The sequence below is a fragment of the Anoplophora glabripennis genome, unplaced genomic scaffold, assembly GCF_000390285.2.
Source record: "Anoplophora glabripennis isolate ALB-LARVAE unplaced genomic scaffold, Agla_2.0 scaffold466, whole genome shotgun sequence".
Lineage (NCBI taxonomy): Eukaryota > Metazoa > Arthropoda > Insecta > Coleoptera > Cerambycidae > Anoplophora > Anoplophora glabripennis.
In genome coordinates, this window is record NW_019416918.1 from 317,056 (window position 1) to 332,635 (window position 15,580).

General features: G+C 33.6%; 1 protein-coding gene across 1 annotated transcript in view; it reads left to right on the top strand.

Moving 5' to 3' along the window:
• The window catches only part of LOC108910150 (branched-chain-amino-acid aminotransferase, cytosolic), a 98,268-nt gene extending 83,017 nt beyond the window's left edge, over positions 1-15,251 (top strand). The window contains exons 5-7 of the mRNA XM_018714677.1: positions 2,910-3,213; positions 5,728-5,882; positions 14,573-15,251. Coding sequence (XP_018570193.1) covers positions 2,910-3,213; positions 5,728-5,882; positions 14,573-14,761 — 648 coding nt within the window. The 3' untranslated portion in view covers positions 14,762-15,251. The remainder of the gene's footprint in view (positions 1-2,909; positions 3,214-5,727; positions 5,883-14,572) is intronic.
• Positions 15,252-15,580: the final 329 nt, after the last annotated feature.

The following is a 15,580-nucleotide window of genomic DNA, read 5'->3' on the forward strand; positions in this document are numbered from 1 at the left end:
AATTTTATGGAATAGACGGTCAATTCAATGACCAAAGTACATCCAATGTACCAAAGGCCGATTCCCGAACGGCTTTTGCCTGACCCTGAGAGAATTTGTTTATAACGCTGTTTTGCAGGTCCTACTTTGTTGGGCTACTTAATTTCAACTTTTTGAAATTTTTCTTTTTCGATACGTTTCTTCGGATCAATTCGGAATCTACATCTACGATATTAACTTCTAAATTAAAGCTTAGTAATTAAACGATTAGTTGCAAAGAAATGAACGAAATCAATTAATAAATACCTGGAGCAACAATTTCATCAACGTCAATCGAATCGACCTTTGGCACACATGTTGGTCGTTGCATTGACCGTCTTTTCTATAAATTTCATCAACATCCATCGCTTTTTGCAATAATAATGCGTAATTTTCGAAAACTGATTTTTCCGCGTTCAACCTTTATTTTACAACTAGCGGCCCGTCCCGGCTTCGCACGGGTAGACATTTATTTTAAACATTTTGGGATATAAAAAATATAGCTTATGTTACTCAGGGATAATGTAGCATTCTAATGGTGAAAGAATTATCAAAATCCGTCCAGTAGTTTTTGAGTTTATTCGTAACAAACATACATACATACAAAAATACAAGTCTTTCCTCTTTATAATATTAGTATAGAAGTATAGATATAGATTAACAAATTGGTGAAGTATGACTTTAAATACCTTTAATAGTGGGTAATTTTATTGCCTACAACATAAAATAATTCATTATCCGATAGGTCGTCTAGATTTTGATGGGCAGTAATAAAAGTAAATAAATTAAAAGTAAAAAAACCTTTTTCAAAAACAAGCTTTTATTTAAATGCGCTAAAAAGAAAAAAATAAACTTTAACTTTAAAACTTTTACTATCAACTTATAACGTCATTACACAATTTATATGTTATAAAAGCTTGTCGCGAGATTTAAGTACTCGTATTTACTTAGTTTGAAAATTGTTATAGTTAAAATCAATCACATCAAGTTATTTAATCGACTTGTTTATCTACACAAGCAAGTCTCTCTTAAAGTTAAATTTATTTTTTTCTTCTTAGCGCATTTAAATAAAAGCTTGTTTTTTAAAAAGGCTTTTTTACTTTTAATTTATTTTTTACTTTTTAGTTATCGCTGGACACGTTCCTCAGTCTGTTCATCTCAATCAACGCATCATTATTGCAAGGTCGTTTGCCGGTTAATTTCGAACAGTCTAGCTCTTAAATAAGGAGACCTTCTAATGATTTCACCCTATCTCACCAAATTACACAAGTCAAAGTTAACTAACCGTTCCTACAGACTTGAACAATTCGACCTCAATATCATAATCGAGGATTCCAATAACCCCAGTACACCAAAATTTCAGACGGATTGAATAACGGAATTTATGTTCAGCATTTTATTTTTTTTAAACTCGCATTCGTATTTTCTGTAAGTCCTTTCATTTGATACCCACATTGTAGGCAAGCATTAAAAATAATTAGTCCGCCATCTTGGGCGTTCCACCATGTTGGATTTAGAATAACGTCACACAGCTAATCATGTATTGTCATCCAAACCGAATGTGTATACAAAATTTTAGCTCAATCGGTTGAAGATATCTGCTTTAAAATTGAGTTTCAAGCTTTAGAAGTCCGCCATACTGGATTTAGAGTGACGTCACTTTATTTTTCGAGTTATTCTTTGCAAGCCCTTTCATTTGATACCCATATTGTAGGAGTGCATTAAAAAAATAATTAGTCCGACATCTTGCATGTGCCGCCATGTTGGATTTAGAATAACGTAACACAGTTAACCATGCATTGTCATCCAAACTGAACGTGTATACAAAATTTCAGCTCAATCGGTTGAGGATATGTGCTTCAAAATTGAGTTGCAAGATTCCACCCGAAAAAACGTACATTGCAAGTTAAATAAAAGCTTGTAAAAATACGTAAATTTGCAACTTATTTGCAATTTGCCAACTTAGCGTCACTTCTTTCGTGTTACTTTTTTGATATTATCATTCTACATACCCTTCCCCATCATAAATAAAGTGCAATAAAATGTCTACCAATAATTTTTTCAAGGTTTCGGGTTTTATGATCTAGTTCGACTGGAGTAATGTTATCGTCATCAATCCAAATTTAATATTGCATTAGTGTTACCATTGTATAAACTTATACAATGGTGTTACTGATTTTTCAGTTTTACAAGAGTAGGTTAACTAAAGACATTATTTAAAGATAATTCTATTTTTAACAATTAGTTATCTTAATTTCGTTGATACAAGTAAGACTATCTTTCAACATTGTCACATTTCTAATCACGATAACGAATAAATTCAAATATTTAATTTTTTTTATCGGTACTTTGCCATAAACCATAATATATATGCAGTGTACTTTTCTTGACTTATCTCTTACATTTCGTCAAAAAATTTAAATTCATCTTGAAGTATAATTGCAAAATAAAATGCGTAATACATATTTTTATTTTAACCCTTTTCTAACAGCTAATTTGTTAGAAAGCACATTGATTTATTTTGCAAGATTCATTCATTATGTGTGCAACAACGACCTAAAAACTTTCAGCGCTGATTTCTTTCGTCAAAACAAACAAAATAAGAATAAATATTTTTCCTAAACTGAATAATAGCTTACTGTTCTTGTTGTACAAGTCAAATGTAACAATGCTACGTCTATGAATGGTCACCGCTACCCAATATCTACCTAGGCCATCAAATGGCTAAACTGACAAAGAGCGACCTGCTATTTCACACATACTAACGATATTCCTGGAAACAACTACTCTGCGGACTAATGTCCCAATCGGATGGTCGACATTAATCCGCAGAGCAGTTGTTCCCCGCAGTATCACCAGTTTAAAAATGTTCTTCTCTTATTTGAATGTAGGGTGCACTTGGAGTAGGTCCATCCGATTCCGCCCTCCTTTACACGATACTATGCCCCGTTGGCAACTACTTCCAAGGGACCGAAGACTCTATCTCTCTGCTGGCCGATCCCAGATACATCAGGGCCTGGCCAGGGGGTTGCGGCGATCAGAAGATGGGGTCGAATTACGGACCCACCTTCAGAGTACAACGCCTAGCGGTGTCGAAAGGTCGCCAGCAAGTCTTGTGGTTGTACGGGGCTGATCACCAGATTACAGAAGTGGGACAAATGAACATATTTATCTTTTACATAGACGATAATGGAGGTAGGCTGTTGTCGCTATTTATTATTATTGCGTGATTTTTTATAAGGCTTGTCTTTCCATTAAAATAAAAAGAAAAATTTTTTCCTTTGAAATATCAATTGATATTAAATTCACTTATTCATGTTCTTCATGACGGTATTTCTCAGTATAGAACTTCTTCAAAATCGTGAAAAATTATGATAATTCGAGTTAAGGGATGGTTGAGGGCTCATTCAACTCGGGATGACGTCTAGAAAAATGTGCATAAAAATCGTATTTGCTCATAAACAATTGCAAAAGTTATACAAAAAAACAAAGATTAAAAAATAAGGTGCTGATTTTTTTGCAAACAACTCGAAAAATATAAGCGTTAGCGTCAATTTGAAAGATGATCCTAAAAGAAGAGGATATTTCCTATAAAAGTGTCCCAACTCCCGAATCTCTTAGTCCAAGAGCTGACGATGAATTTAGGGAATGTATTTTAGGCAAGTTGAAATAATAAAAAAAATAGTACTTATATAAAGTATCACCCGACTCCCCGAATATATTTAATTAATATACGCAAAAAATATACTTTAGGCTTTCTAAAATTTGTATAGCATGTTTATTAATTAATACTGAAAATAGTGTAAATTGCCAGACGAATTGAACGGTTTTTAATAACTCCCTGAAGGAAACAAAGATTTTAAATGAATGCGACAAAAAATTCTTGTGTGTAGCCACAGGTATAAGAGAGATAGTTTATCGAGACATGACAGCAGCTGATGGGGCCCTGGCTCCTCGGGCTGTGATTGGTTGCTGAAAGACCACCTGACTCGAGTTTACCACATGGCTCAGGCTCTGTATACACCAACAGAGTATTTTGGAGTAGTTTATTTTTTTTGAATAAATTAATAAATAATAATATTTACAACAAATTTTATTATTTAAAAAAATAAAAATGTGTTATGAAAATCCTTTGAAAAATTAGATATTCTAAACAAAGCATTTGCACTAGGTGTTGCGAGTATAATTCAATGCCGGTAGGGGCAAATAGCTCTCGGAGTAGTTGTTTCTCGCAACACTGACAATTCAAACATTGTGTTACGCCTTCATATAATGAATGACACAGTTGGGAGTTCGTACGACAGATGGAGCCATTTGCGCTCCCGCGTACAATGTATTTTCCTTTCGTGATGATACGACGAAGAACAGCTGGGTCGTTTATCGGTTGTCGCACCTATAACACTGATGAGGACTAATAAGTCCGAAACTGGTCTGTTCCTAGTGGGTTAAACTGATGACAAACGATCCTAGCTGTTGCAATAGGTGTTGCGAGTATAATTCAATGCCGGTAGGGGCAAATAGCTCTCGGAGTAGTTGTTTCTCGCAACACTGACAACTCAAACTACTCAAACATTGTGTTACGCCCTCTGTGGGTGGCAGTCGTGCAACAAAGTACCTGCAGTCAGCAGGTCGCTTCCTACTGTAGCCATTTGAATGGCACAGTTGGGAGTCCGCACGACAGATGGAGCCATTTGCGCTCCCGCGTACAAAGCATTTTGTATTTTAACAGGAACAATAATTTAAAGACTTAAAATAATATTAATTCCTACAATTGAAGTAAATTTTTAACGTCAATTAATTGACGTCAGGTTAATAGAAAATATCGATACAAATATATTAGTTTCATAATAAGGAAAGGCTTTGTTGATTAAATTATTTAAAATTTTTAATATGATATTCAAACGACCTTGAAGTCAAGGTCATTTTCAAGGTCATGTAAAAATAGCCCCCCTTTCACCCTACAAGTTTTGTATGAATTTTTTTTTAACGTGATCCCAACAAGGTACTCCGTTGTTTCAAGATTCTTGTTTTTTTTTGTTTTTTTATGGCGCAAAAATATGGGTTAAATAAATAAAAATAATAAGAACAAAAAGTAACTCATTTTCGTTTTTCAATCGAAATCCGTGGTAAAAAAATAGGTTTCCATAAAAAAATCAACTTCCGGTCTAGACCGGAAGTCGTAATATCGACCTCGGTGCCCTATAATTTTCGTCTGAAACTTTTTTCGAAATAATCGAGTCCAACCGAGATATTATCTCAAGATATATGCCTCACCCGGTATATCTGTGTACTCAACAAACTTTTTCGTATAAATGGTTCAATATTTAGTTCAAATTTCATTAATCTACTTCAAACTTCTTAAAAATTATTCAAATCAATGCGATATTTTTTATTTCAATATCCTTTATTTGAAGAAAAATTCATTTGTGACGTAGAAATCGTAGAATCCACCACTGAAGTTCAGAACAGATTATCTGTAATTCTGTATATTGATTTGGGTAGCTAACAAAATAGTAATACAAATTTCTTTCTATAAACACTAGTAAAAGTAGGACTTTTTAAAGTTTGCTTTGATTTTAACCAGTGTTGAAAGTAAATCACTTTTCACACTAAAACTGGCAACAGTATGTTATTGTTAAACAATAAAATAAACAAGTGAAGCATTTTGAGCAATATTTATTTTAATGCCTCAACCATCTATTTTTACAGAAAGAGTATTAACAACCCCTCCCTTGAATGGTCTTATCCTACCCGGAGTAATCCGGCAGTCTGTAATACAACTATGCGAGGAATGGAAAGAATTTAGAGTGGAACAGAGGACTATAACTATGAAGGAGGTGATCAAATTGGAGAAGACTGAAAGAGTAAGTAAAATCATAATTCACAGTTCTTAATATTTGGCCAAAAAATATTTTCTCTAACATAATTTTTTTTTTGACATCCACTGAAAATATTGAATTATTATATATTTTAGTCTTGGATCAAATTATTATCAACAATAATATAAAAAGGTCAAATATGGCCTAGTGAAAATAAGTTCAAAGCTCAAAATTAATTCGTATGGCTTTTTTCAATTACTATAGTCGATTATTATTTTCTTTTTCTTGTAGAGGTAAAAATTTAAAAAAATATCCAATTGAATTGGCGGAGCCAGTCCTAAAAAAACACAATCTTGCAGATACTAAGACCAGAAAATCAAGTGGTTGAGGTGACGATAAAGAACAAGAAAAAAGTCCAAATGAAAAAAATCCTGACTTGTTTCTTATGTTAAACTGAGGAATTGTTCTATTTTTCTACGAGAATAATTTAACACGTCATAGATTTTGAGGAAGACAATAAAAATGATCAAAACGTGGATATACGAGAAATTCAGAATACAAAAGTAAAGAAATCAACTGTACTAAATGATTTCACCTCAAATTATCTGATCAATATGAAGGGCGAATATTTATGTATGTTCATCTAAGCAGGAGGTGTGTGAAATTAATGTCAGTTTTCTGACGTCACTTGACCTCTTATTGTTTTATCTTGCATAAAACGGCCGCTGCTCCTATTAATATACAACATTGTTTCAAGGATTTTTAAAAATATTCTTATCAGCGGGGCGGGCTACGCAATGAAGAAAACATGTTTTTGTTTAATAAGAATGTTCATTTTTATAAATCCATACAAATAACATTAGTTATTTATTATATTAGTACAGATCAGAAATGTTAGGACGGCGACAATTTGGTACAGGGTTGGCTGTAGACCGGGTTCTTTTTTATGTAGTTTTCTTCAGATAGAGAGTGACACAACCGTTGCCTTATTATAATTGCACTCTTTACATTATAAGAATAATATACAGGGTGTTACCTAACGTTACCATACAGGGCGTTCATTTTACTACAACCCTTTGTGAATATTCTTCTGTAACGTTGTACGTTTAAATTTTTACACGCAACAAAAGTCGAAATTATGCTCGGTTATGAAGATATTACAGAAAATATTTATTAACACATACCCCATATTTTTTAGAAATAACTACGTATCCATAACAACATGCCAATTTCGGTAAGTCACTGTCAAGTTTGTATTTTGCAAAAGTTTACTTCTGAAAATGCCTCGTCACAATGAACTTACGAATTATGAAATGAGAGACATGGTAGTTGTCGTGTCTCACCGTTAGAACACTACCCGTAGTTCCCGGCCTAGACGGTTCGTAAAAATAGGGAATAATAACTATAAAACTTCAATATCACTTTTATTCTCCAGTGACAAACTTCGGCACACATATATACATAAAACAATATTGGTAACTATTTTCCAATAAAAACAAAATATCAACTATCCTTTTTTTACAGACAAAGTCGTTATTAATTAACCATAACATTTCTTTTTTTTGACAACAATCTTTTTACATTTGACGTGAAGGTTAATACATAGATGCGACAGTAGCGGTACAGGAACATTTTAGTGGATGCGTCGCTAAGAGAACATATGAAGAACTTTATTCGAATCGCAGACAATCTTCTCATACATTCTTTGCTTCTTTATTCAGCAGATTAGGAGAAACTGGAAACTTTCGGTCAAAATCACAAAATGGAAGGTGCGTTCATAGAAGGGTACAAGATGAAGTACAAATTCTAGAAAGAGTAGAATAAAATCCGAAATTAGTAATCGTCGTTTGTCAGCAGTCGTAGGTCCTTGGAATTCCTTCGGCAAGAACTCCTGGGGCTCTCGAAGAAGTACCCATTAATACTAGACGACAAATGTGGTTCATGCATGATGGTCCCCTGCTCATTGCAGCCATATGGTGAGATCATTTATATCCAAAATTTCCAAACCGTTGGATTGGTCGAGGTAGTGACTTTCCTTGGCCTTCTCGCTGTCCGGATTTTAATCCGTTAGACTTTTATTTTTGTGGTCATTTGAAAGGAATTGTTTACAACTCTGTAACACCTAATACGGAAGAAGAACTTTGGGATAGAATAAAAGATATCGTACTGCAAGTTAGACGAACGTATAATTCGTTTCCTATTCTCTATAGTTTTATAAAACGTTTAAGGGAATATGTGGAAGCGAATGGGGGACACGTACGACATTTATTATAAATTAGTAGACTTTTTATTACTGCCACCTTTCAGTTTATTATGTTATTATTTATGTTATTTATTATGTTTATTATGAATACATAGTTATTTCAAAAAAATACGGGGTATAAATATTTTCTGTAATATCTTCATAATCGAGCATAATTTCGACTTTTGATAAGCATACATTTTTAGTGTAGAATGTCCTATTTCTGATAAATAGTTGTTGCGTGTAAAAATTTAAACGTACAAAAAGTTACTGATGAATATTCACAAAAGGTTGTAGTAAAATGAACGCCCTGTATGATTTAACCTAATAGGATCATAATTACTGCATACTTCATGAGGAGAAACTAAGCAACAGTAAAGTTTGCTCAAATCGGTTAACTGGATTCTTTGTAGAGTTATCTTGAATTTATTGAAGTGCTTTGATAATAGTAATTGAACTTACAATTAAAGTCCGTTTTTACAATAAAGAGATATTTTTTATTAGAAACGCCAACAGGAGTTATATAAAAGCAGTGATCTAATTTCTAAATTATTCAGTGGCGTTCCTGGAACTCTTACCATTAGTAATAATAACTTCCTGTATCTTCGCTAGTGGCTTGATGGAATTATTAATGGGAGGGGGGTAATACGGTCATTTTCTTTATAAAATAAGTACATTAAAACTTCCTTTGTATGTTCTCCAATTTATTTATGTGAACTGTATATAGCGGATTCCACACAATACATGCATATTTCAATCTAGACCAAGAAATCTTTACCATTTCGAATAACGAACCCTAAATTTTTGTATGAGGTCTTCAAAATCCTATCAATATGTTCAACAAACGAAAGCTTACAATCAAATACAATCCCTAAATCTTTGATGATGGTAGGCCGATCTAAATATACATCATTACTGTGGTAACCAAAGCTCAATGAGTGCATTTGTCTACTAAATGACATTACATTTTTTAGAATTCAGTGGCAGATTATTATTAGCTATACACTAGATTTAAAGCATTTTGTATCCGTTCACAGTTCTTAGAGGACTCAATCCTCGTATACAACTTTATATCATCTGCGTACATTAAAAAATTGACATCAATGGAATTTATTATGTCATCCAAGAAGATGTTGAACAGTAGAGGTCCCAGGACTGAACCCAGAGGTACTCCTGACAGTACTCTTATTACTTGTGATTTGAACCCCCGTTGTTGTACATATTGCGTTCTATCAGCCAGGTATGACACAAACAAAGCAACTAAATTCTCAGACAATCCGTAACCACCCAGTCTTTCAATCAAAATTTTGTGATCCAGTCTATCGAAGGGCTTCGAGAAATATGTGTATATAATCTCAATCTGCCCCCGATTGTCCAGAACATCCGCGACATATTGAGAAACACACACGAGATTCGTTGTAGTAGATTCCCGTTCATAAAACCATGATTTATGGTTACAATATTTTTGACATGGTTATAGACATAATGATACAAAATATTCTCAAAGACCTTACAGAAACCACAGATTAGTGCATTGGGTCGATAATTAGTTATATCACTCCTGTCACCATTCTTAAAAATAAAGCATAAACGTGAAACTTTCCATATATTAGGAAACTTCCTGGATTTCAATATTAAATTAAATACGATAGTGAGAGGGCGAATAAAGGTGCTACCACAGTCCTTTATCACAAACGCAGGGATTTCATCCGGTCTCATGGGCATTTTTGGCTTCAGTTTGCGCAAACCTCGTTTGACATCATACTCTGTAATGCTTTCCATGATAAGCACGTTGTTCGACTTAATGTTAGGCACATTAACTTGTATGTTGTGAGTTTGAGACATTACATAGGAAGATTGAAAATACGACGCATAAGCATTCACTATCATTTGGCCGTCAGTTAATGTCTGATTGTTATAACTCATCTTACTGGATGTGGTAGAATCATTCCTATTACTGGATATACAGGGTGTTAACGAATAGGTGTTACAAACGGATATGGTATGTAAAAAATCCAAAAATAAGTGCAGTTTACTTAATAAACATATGTCCTAAAGCGGCTCATTTTCGAGATACAGGACGTTGAAATTTAAAAATAATAAACTATTTTTTCCTGTAGCTCCGGTATTAGTCAATATTTCTTTATCAAACTCAACAGACAGATTTACTAGCTTAAAGGATGCATAAATATGGCAGAAACCATTTATTGGCTTCTTCTAGTGGCGTGCGATAGGTGTCGTTTCACCTTTTATCCCCCCTAAATTGTGCGGCACTGTACAAATATTAGTTTTTCGTATGTTTTTGAATTTGCTAGTATTTTTTACGTAAATAATGTATACTTGTTAGACTTCCATAAAATGAGTAATAATCAAGTTATTAACATTTACATTACTGAGGTCACCTTATGCTCCAAAAACTAAAAAGTTTTAAAAAGTGACATGTTGAGTAAATTTTTCACGAAATTGTTTAGTAAATGCATACATATGTCGCTTTTTCCTTTTGAGATACAAAACATTCAAAGTTTCCGTATTCCTCAAGCAAGTTTAAAATGTTGGAAAAAAAAACATTTGCCGGTGACATTACTATGTATTTTAATGTCAAATTATTTTCGGTTGTGAAACGAGGCAGTTTTTAATTATTATTGTTATTTTAGTGTAAAGTTTAGTTTGTAAGTTTTAATTATTAGATAGATATCTTTATCCATTCGTTTAAAACATTCATACATCATGAATGAATATACTTCTGCTGATTATGCAAACATGATATTAATGTACGGTCAAGCGCGTTGTAATGGCAGGGCTGCCCGTCGGTTATACTCAATCCGATTTCCAAATCGTCCAACCCCTTCACATAAGATATTTGGAAGAGTGTTTCGCAGGTTGCAGGAAACAGGAACTTTTACAACAAATAGGGTTAACTGCGGGGTAAGGAGAAACCGCAGAACGATAAGGTTCGAAGAAGAAGTTCTTAATAGGATAGAAGAAAACCAATCCACCAGCAGTCGAAGTATTGCTCAGAATATGCATGTAAACCATGTAAGCGTTTGGCAAGTTTTACGCGAGCAACAGCTTCACGCTTATCATATACAAAAGGTTCAAGCTTTAACTCCCGCCGACTTTCAGCCACGACTAAACTTTTGCCATTGGTTTCTTCAACAGTGTCAGTTGCAAGCAAATTTTCCGCGGTTTGTGCTTTTTACAGACGAAGCATCCTTCACACGAGAAGGGATCTTTAATTCTCGCAACAACCATGTCTGGGCTGAAGAAAACCCTCACACCATTCGCTCCACTAGATTTCAGCAGAAGTTTGGCGTCAATGTCTGGGCTGGTATAATTGACGGGCGCTTAATTGGTCCGCACCTTCTTCCAAATCGTCTTACAGGTCCTATTTATTTAACGTTCCTACAACAAGTACTTCCAGAATTATTAGAAAATGTGCCATTAAACATTCGACAGGAAATGTGGCTGCAGCATGATGGTGCGCCAGCGCACTTTTCGCTTGTTGTCCGAGATCACCTTAATCAACAATTCGGTGTAAGATGGATTGGCCGTGGATTACCTATGGCGTGGCCACCACGTTCCCCAGACATGACCCCGCTTGACTTTTATTTGTGGGGCCATATGAAGAGTCTAGTTTATGAAACTCCTGTTGAGTCAGAAGAAGATTTGGTAGCACGCATTCTAGCTGCAGCGCAGGAGATCGAAACGACGCCTGGCACTTTTGACCGAATGTACACAAATATGCTTCGAAGAATTAACGCTTGTATCGCTACTGGTGGCCGTAATTTTGAGCATTTACTGTAATTTTTTTGTGCAAAATAAAAATACCTTTTAAACAACTTTAACTTTTTGTATCTCGAAAACTAGCATAGCATAGAAAAACATAGTTTTTGGAGCATAAGGTGACCTCAGTAATGTAAATGTTAATAACTTGATAATACTCATTTTATGGAAGTCTAACAAGTATACATTATTTACGTAAAAAATACTAGCAAATTCAAAAACATACGAAAAACTAATATTTGTACAGTGCCGCACAATTTAGGGGGGATAAAAGGTGAAACGACACCTATCGCACGCCACTAGAAGAAGCCAATAAATGGTTTCTGCCATATTTATGCATCCTTTAAGTTAGTAAATCTGTCTGTTGAGTTTGATAAAGAAATATTAAATTCCGGAGCTACAGGAAAAAATAGTTTATTATTTTTAAATTTCAACGCTCTGTATCTCGAAAATGAGCCGCTTTAGGACACATATTTATTAAGTAAACCACTTATTTTTGGATTTTTTACATAGCATATCCGTTTGTAACACCTATTCATTAACACCCTGTATATACCCAAAATTTATTGGGGTTATTTTTAATATTATCTTCAATTGTTTTTAAGCATTCCCTATATGACCTACCAACGTCTCTCTTTATTTTGCATCTAAGGTCTCTAAAATAATTATGAAATCTAATATCACCTGATAGTTTAAATTGACGCAATAACTTGGATTTCTTTTTTATATATTTATTAATGGATCGAGTATACCATTTAGGATACTTGCTATTACTGAGTTTAGTTTTGGGAACACAAACATCCATCAGATCATGTACCTATACGATCATACATAAATTTACATGCATCATCGATTTCTGAATAATTTGTAAGAGGCGATATCACTAAGATTTTCATAAAGTGAAGGAAAATTCGCGCGCTGAAAATTATAGAATGTAATTACTATTACATGAAAATGTCGAATTATTAGTATGTTTAATGCGAGTTTTAATTTATAAATCAAGAGCAACATGATATCTGTCTTCATTGACTTAATCATCTTACATGGATTAGGTATATCTAGAATTACTCGTTGTAAACAACGTGTTTTATTGTATTCAGTGATGAAAAATTAATATCACTGTAATTACAGATTTTATTAAAATGATAACATGCATTATAAACAGGTGCTTTAAGTAAAATATTAGTTCTAGGCCTATCACAGTAAAAAGTTTGGTTATATCTTGAACCAGCACGCGGTACTAAAAATTGTATCTTACTAAGGAGACTACTACAATTTACGTTATTATGTATTAAATTATACAAAAATTATATAATTGAACATATCCGTCGCCGATTAAGAGAAACAGTATCAAATCTGTCCAATAATATTTGATTAGCAATACACCTGGCGGGATAGATGCCATCTTCCTTAAAATAAATGTATTTTAAAAACCGTCTCTGAACAGATTCTATACTATCGATGTGACACTGATAAATTGGGAACCACATAATTGATACGTACTCAAGCTTACTCCTAATCAAGGTATAATACAAAATTTTTAAGGTACTAATATTTCTAAAATCTTTGCAGTTCCTTAATATAAAACCTAAAGTCCTTTTGGCATTACTAACTAAATGATTAATTTGTGTAACAAAGGTAAGATTAGAGTCAAAGAAGATGCCTAAATCTTTTATACAATCACTTCTTGAGATTGTAATATCATTAAGTGAATCTACAGATATAAAACAAAAATCGATTATATCAGCGACTATTATCTTTAAACGACCGTAGCTTCCTTATGATTAATTTAGGAACCATGTTTATATGCACTATTTTTTAAAAGTAACTCCAAAAAAGTGACGCTAAGTTGGCAAATTGCAAATAAGTATGTTGCAAAATTACATGTTTTACCACTTGTTTGTTGTAAATGATCTAGACGACCTGTTGGAAAATTAGTTATTTTGTGTTGCAAGGAATTAAATTATCTATAATTTAAGGTATCTAAAGTATCACCAATTTGTTAACCGCAAAATAAAGGTCGAACGGGGAAAAATCAGTTTTCGAAAAGTGCACATTACTATTGCAAAAAGCGATGGATGTTGATGAAATACATACATGGAAAAGACGGGCAATCTAAAGACCAACATATGTGCCAAAGGCTGATTCGATTGACCGTAAAATTGTTGCTCCAAGAATTTGTTAATTAATTTCATTTGTTTTTTTGCGACTTATTGTTCAACGTTAATTTTAGAAGTTAATATCGTAGATATAGGTTCTAATTGATCCCAAGAAGCGTATCGAAAAAGAAAAATTTCAAAAAGTTGAAATTAAGTACCAAGCTCTTTACAATTAACAAAATACGATGTGCAAAACAGCCTTATAAACAAATTGTCCCAGGGTCAGACAAAGGCCGCTCGGAAATTTGCTCTTTTGCATTAAATAGAGCTTATTTTTTTGACACCTCTTTGTTCCCAAATCTCAACTAAAGGGCCGTAGTGTTATTCCTGCAAATGGCAGTTAGAATTTAGTTGCGACAGTTTGTGGGGCTGTGTAATTATATATCATTAGCTCAAATTTACATACACTTTTTTCATATTTCAACATTCTTTACCTCGAAAGCGAAACGTTGCCTATATTTCTTTGTAGAACTTTATTAACCTTGAAATATCGTGTACTTCATAGTTGTGCCTGTAAGCCTGTATCTTTTTTACACGATGTCTTTTTTCAGCTTTTGGAGATATTCGGATCGGGAACTGCTGGCGTCATCAGTCCAGTGTCCTCGATAGAATACCTAGGCGATGTGATAGAAATACCCACTACCCAGCACAGTTTTCCCATCCACAAGAAGATCAAAGAACACCTCACTGCCATCCAGTACGGCCACATCGATCACCCGTGGGCCCAACCCATCGAATAGTAGCGCGTTTCGCGGTACTTTACTTCTATCTGTGGTATATTTTTTGGACATAGTAGATTTTATTAATTTAATGTGGAACCTTTGTACAATTTATTTATGCTAGTAGTGGTCTGGGTCGAGTTTTACGATATAGAGGGTGCGAATGGAATTGATATTGCACATGGTGGCTACGAAAAGAAAAAGGAAAAAGCAAACCGACTTGGCTTTTACACAGACAACAAAAAATCAAATTTGAGTTAAAGAATTTCTTGAAGTTGCCTGAATGTATGTAACTTCTTAAAGTTGCCTGAATGTATGAATATACAGGGGCTGAGTGTTATCTCATTTCGAGTTTGATGGGAAATAATACCGTAAAATGGAGCAACTTTATTTATAATTATTTATATGATGTTTTATGATCGGTAATACATATTATTCAATATTATGTCTTGAACAGGAAAAACTTTTTTTGTAAATTATGAAAAAATGTAGTTCATTATAAAAATTTCTGTTTCTGCTCAACTCTTAAAAATATTGCAACTTTCCTGATTTTATATACAGGGTGATAAATTTTTCGATTTAGATTTTCTTTCGATTCTTTCGATTTCTGTGATTAAAATACCCATTTTTTTTTAAATATAGAGCGTCGTTAAGAGATATTGTTAGGAAATATAAGAAAGTCGTACGTAAATGTTCAATTATTTTGAAAAAAAAATATAACCTCATACCATATCAGCTAGATGGCTTTGAAACACCTATGATTCCCTTAATTAACTCAGAAACTGATTACCAACTGATAATTATTTAAAATCCATTGAATCTAGATAAAAAATTTGTCCG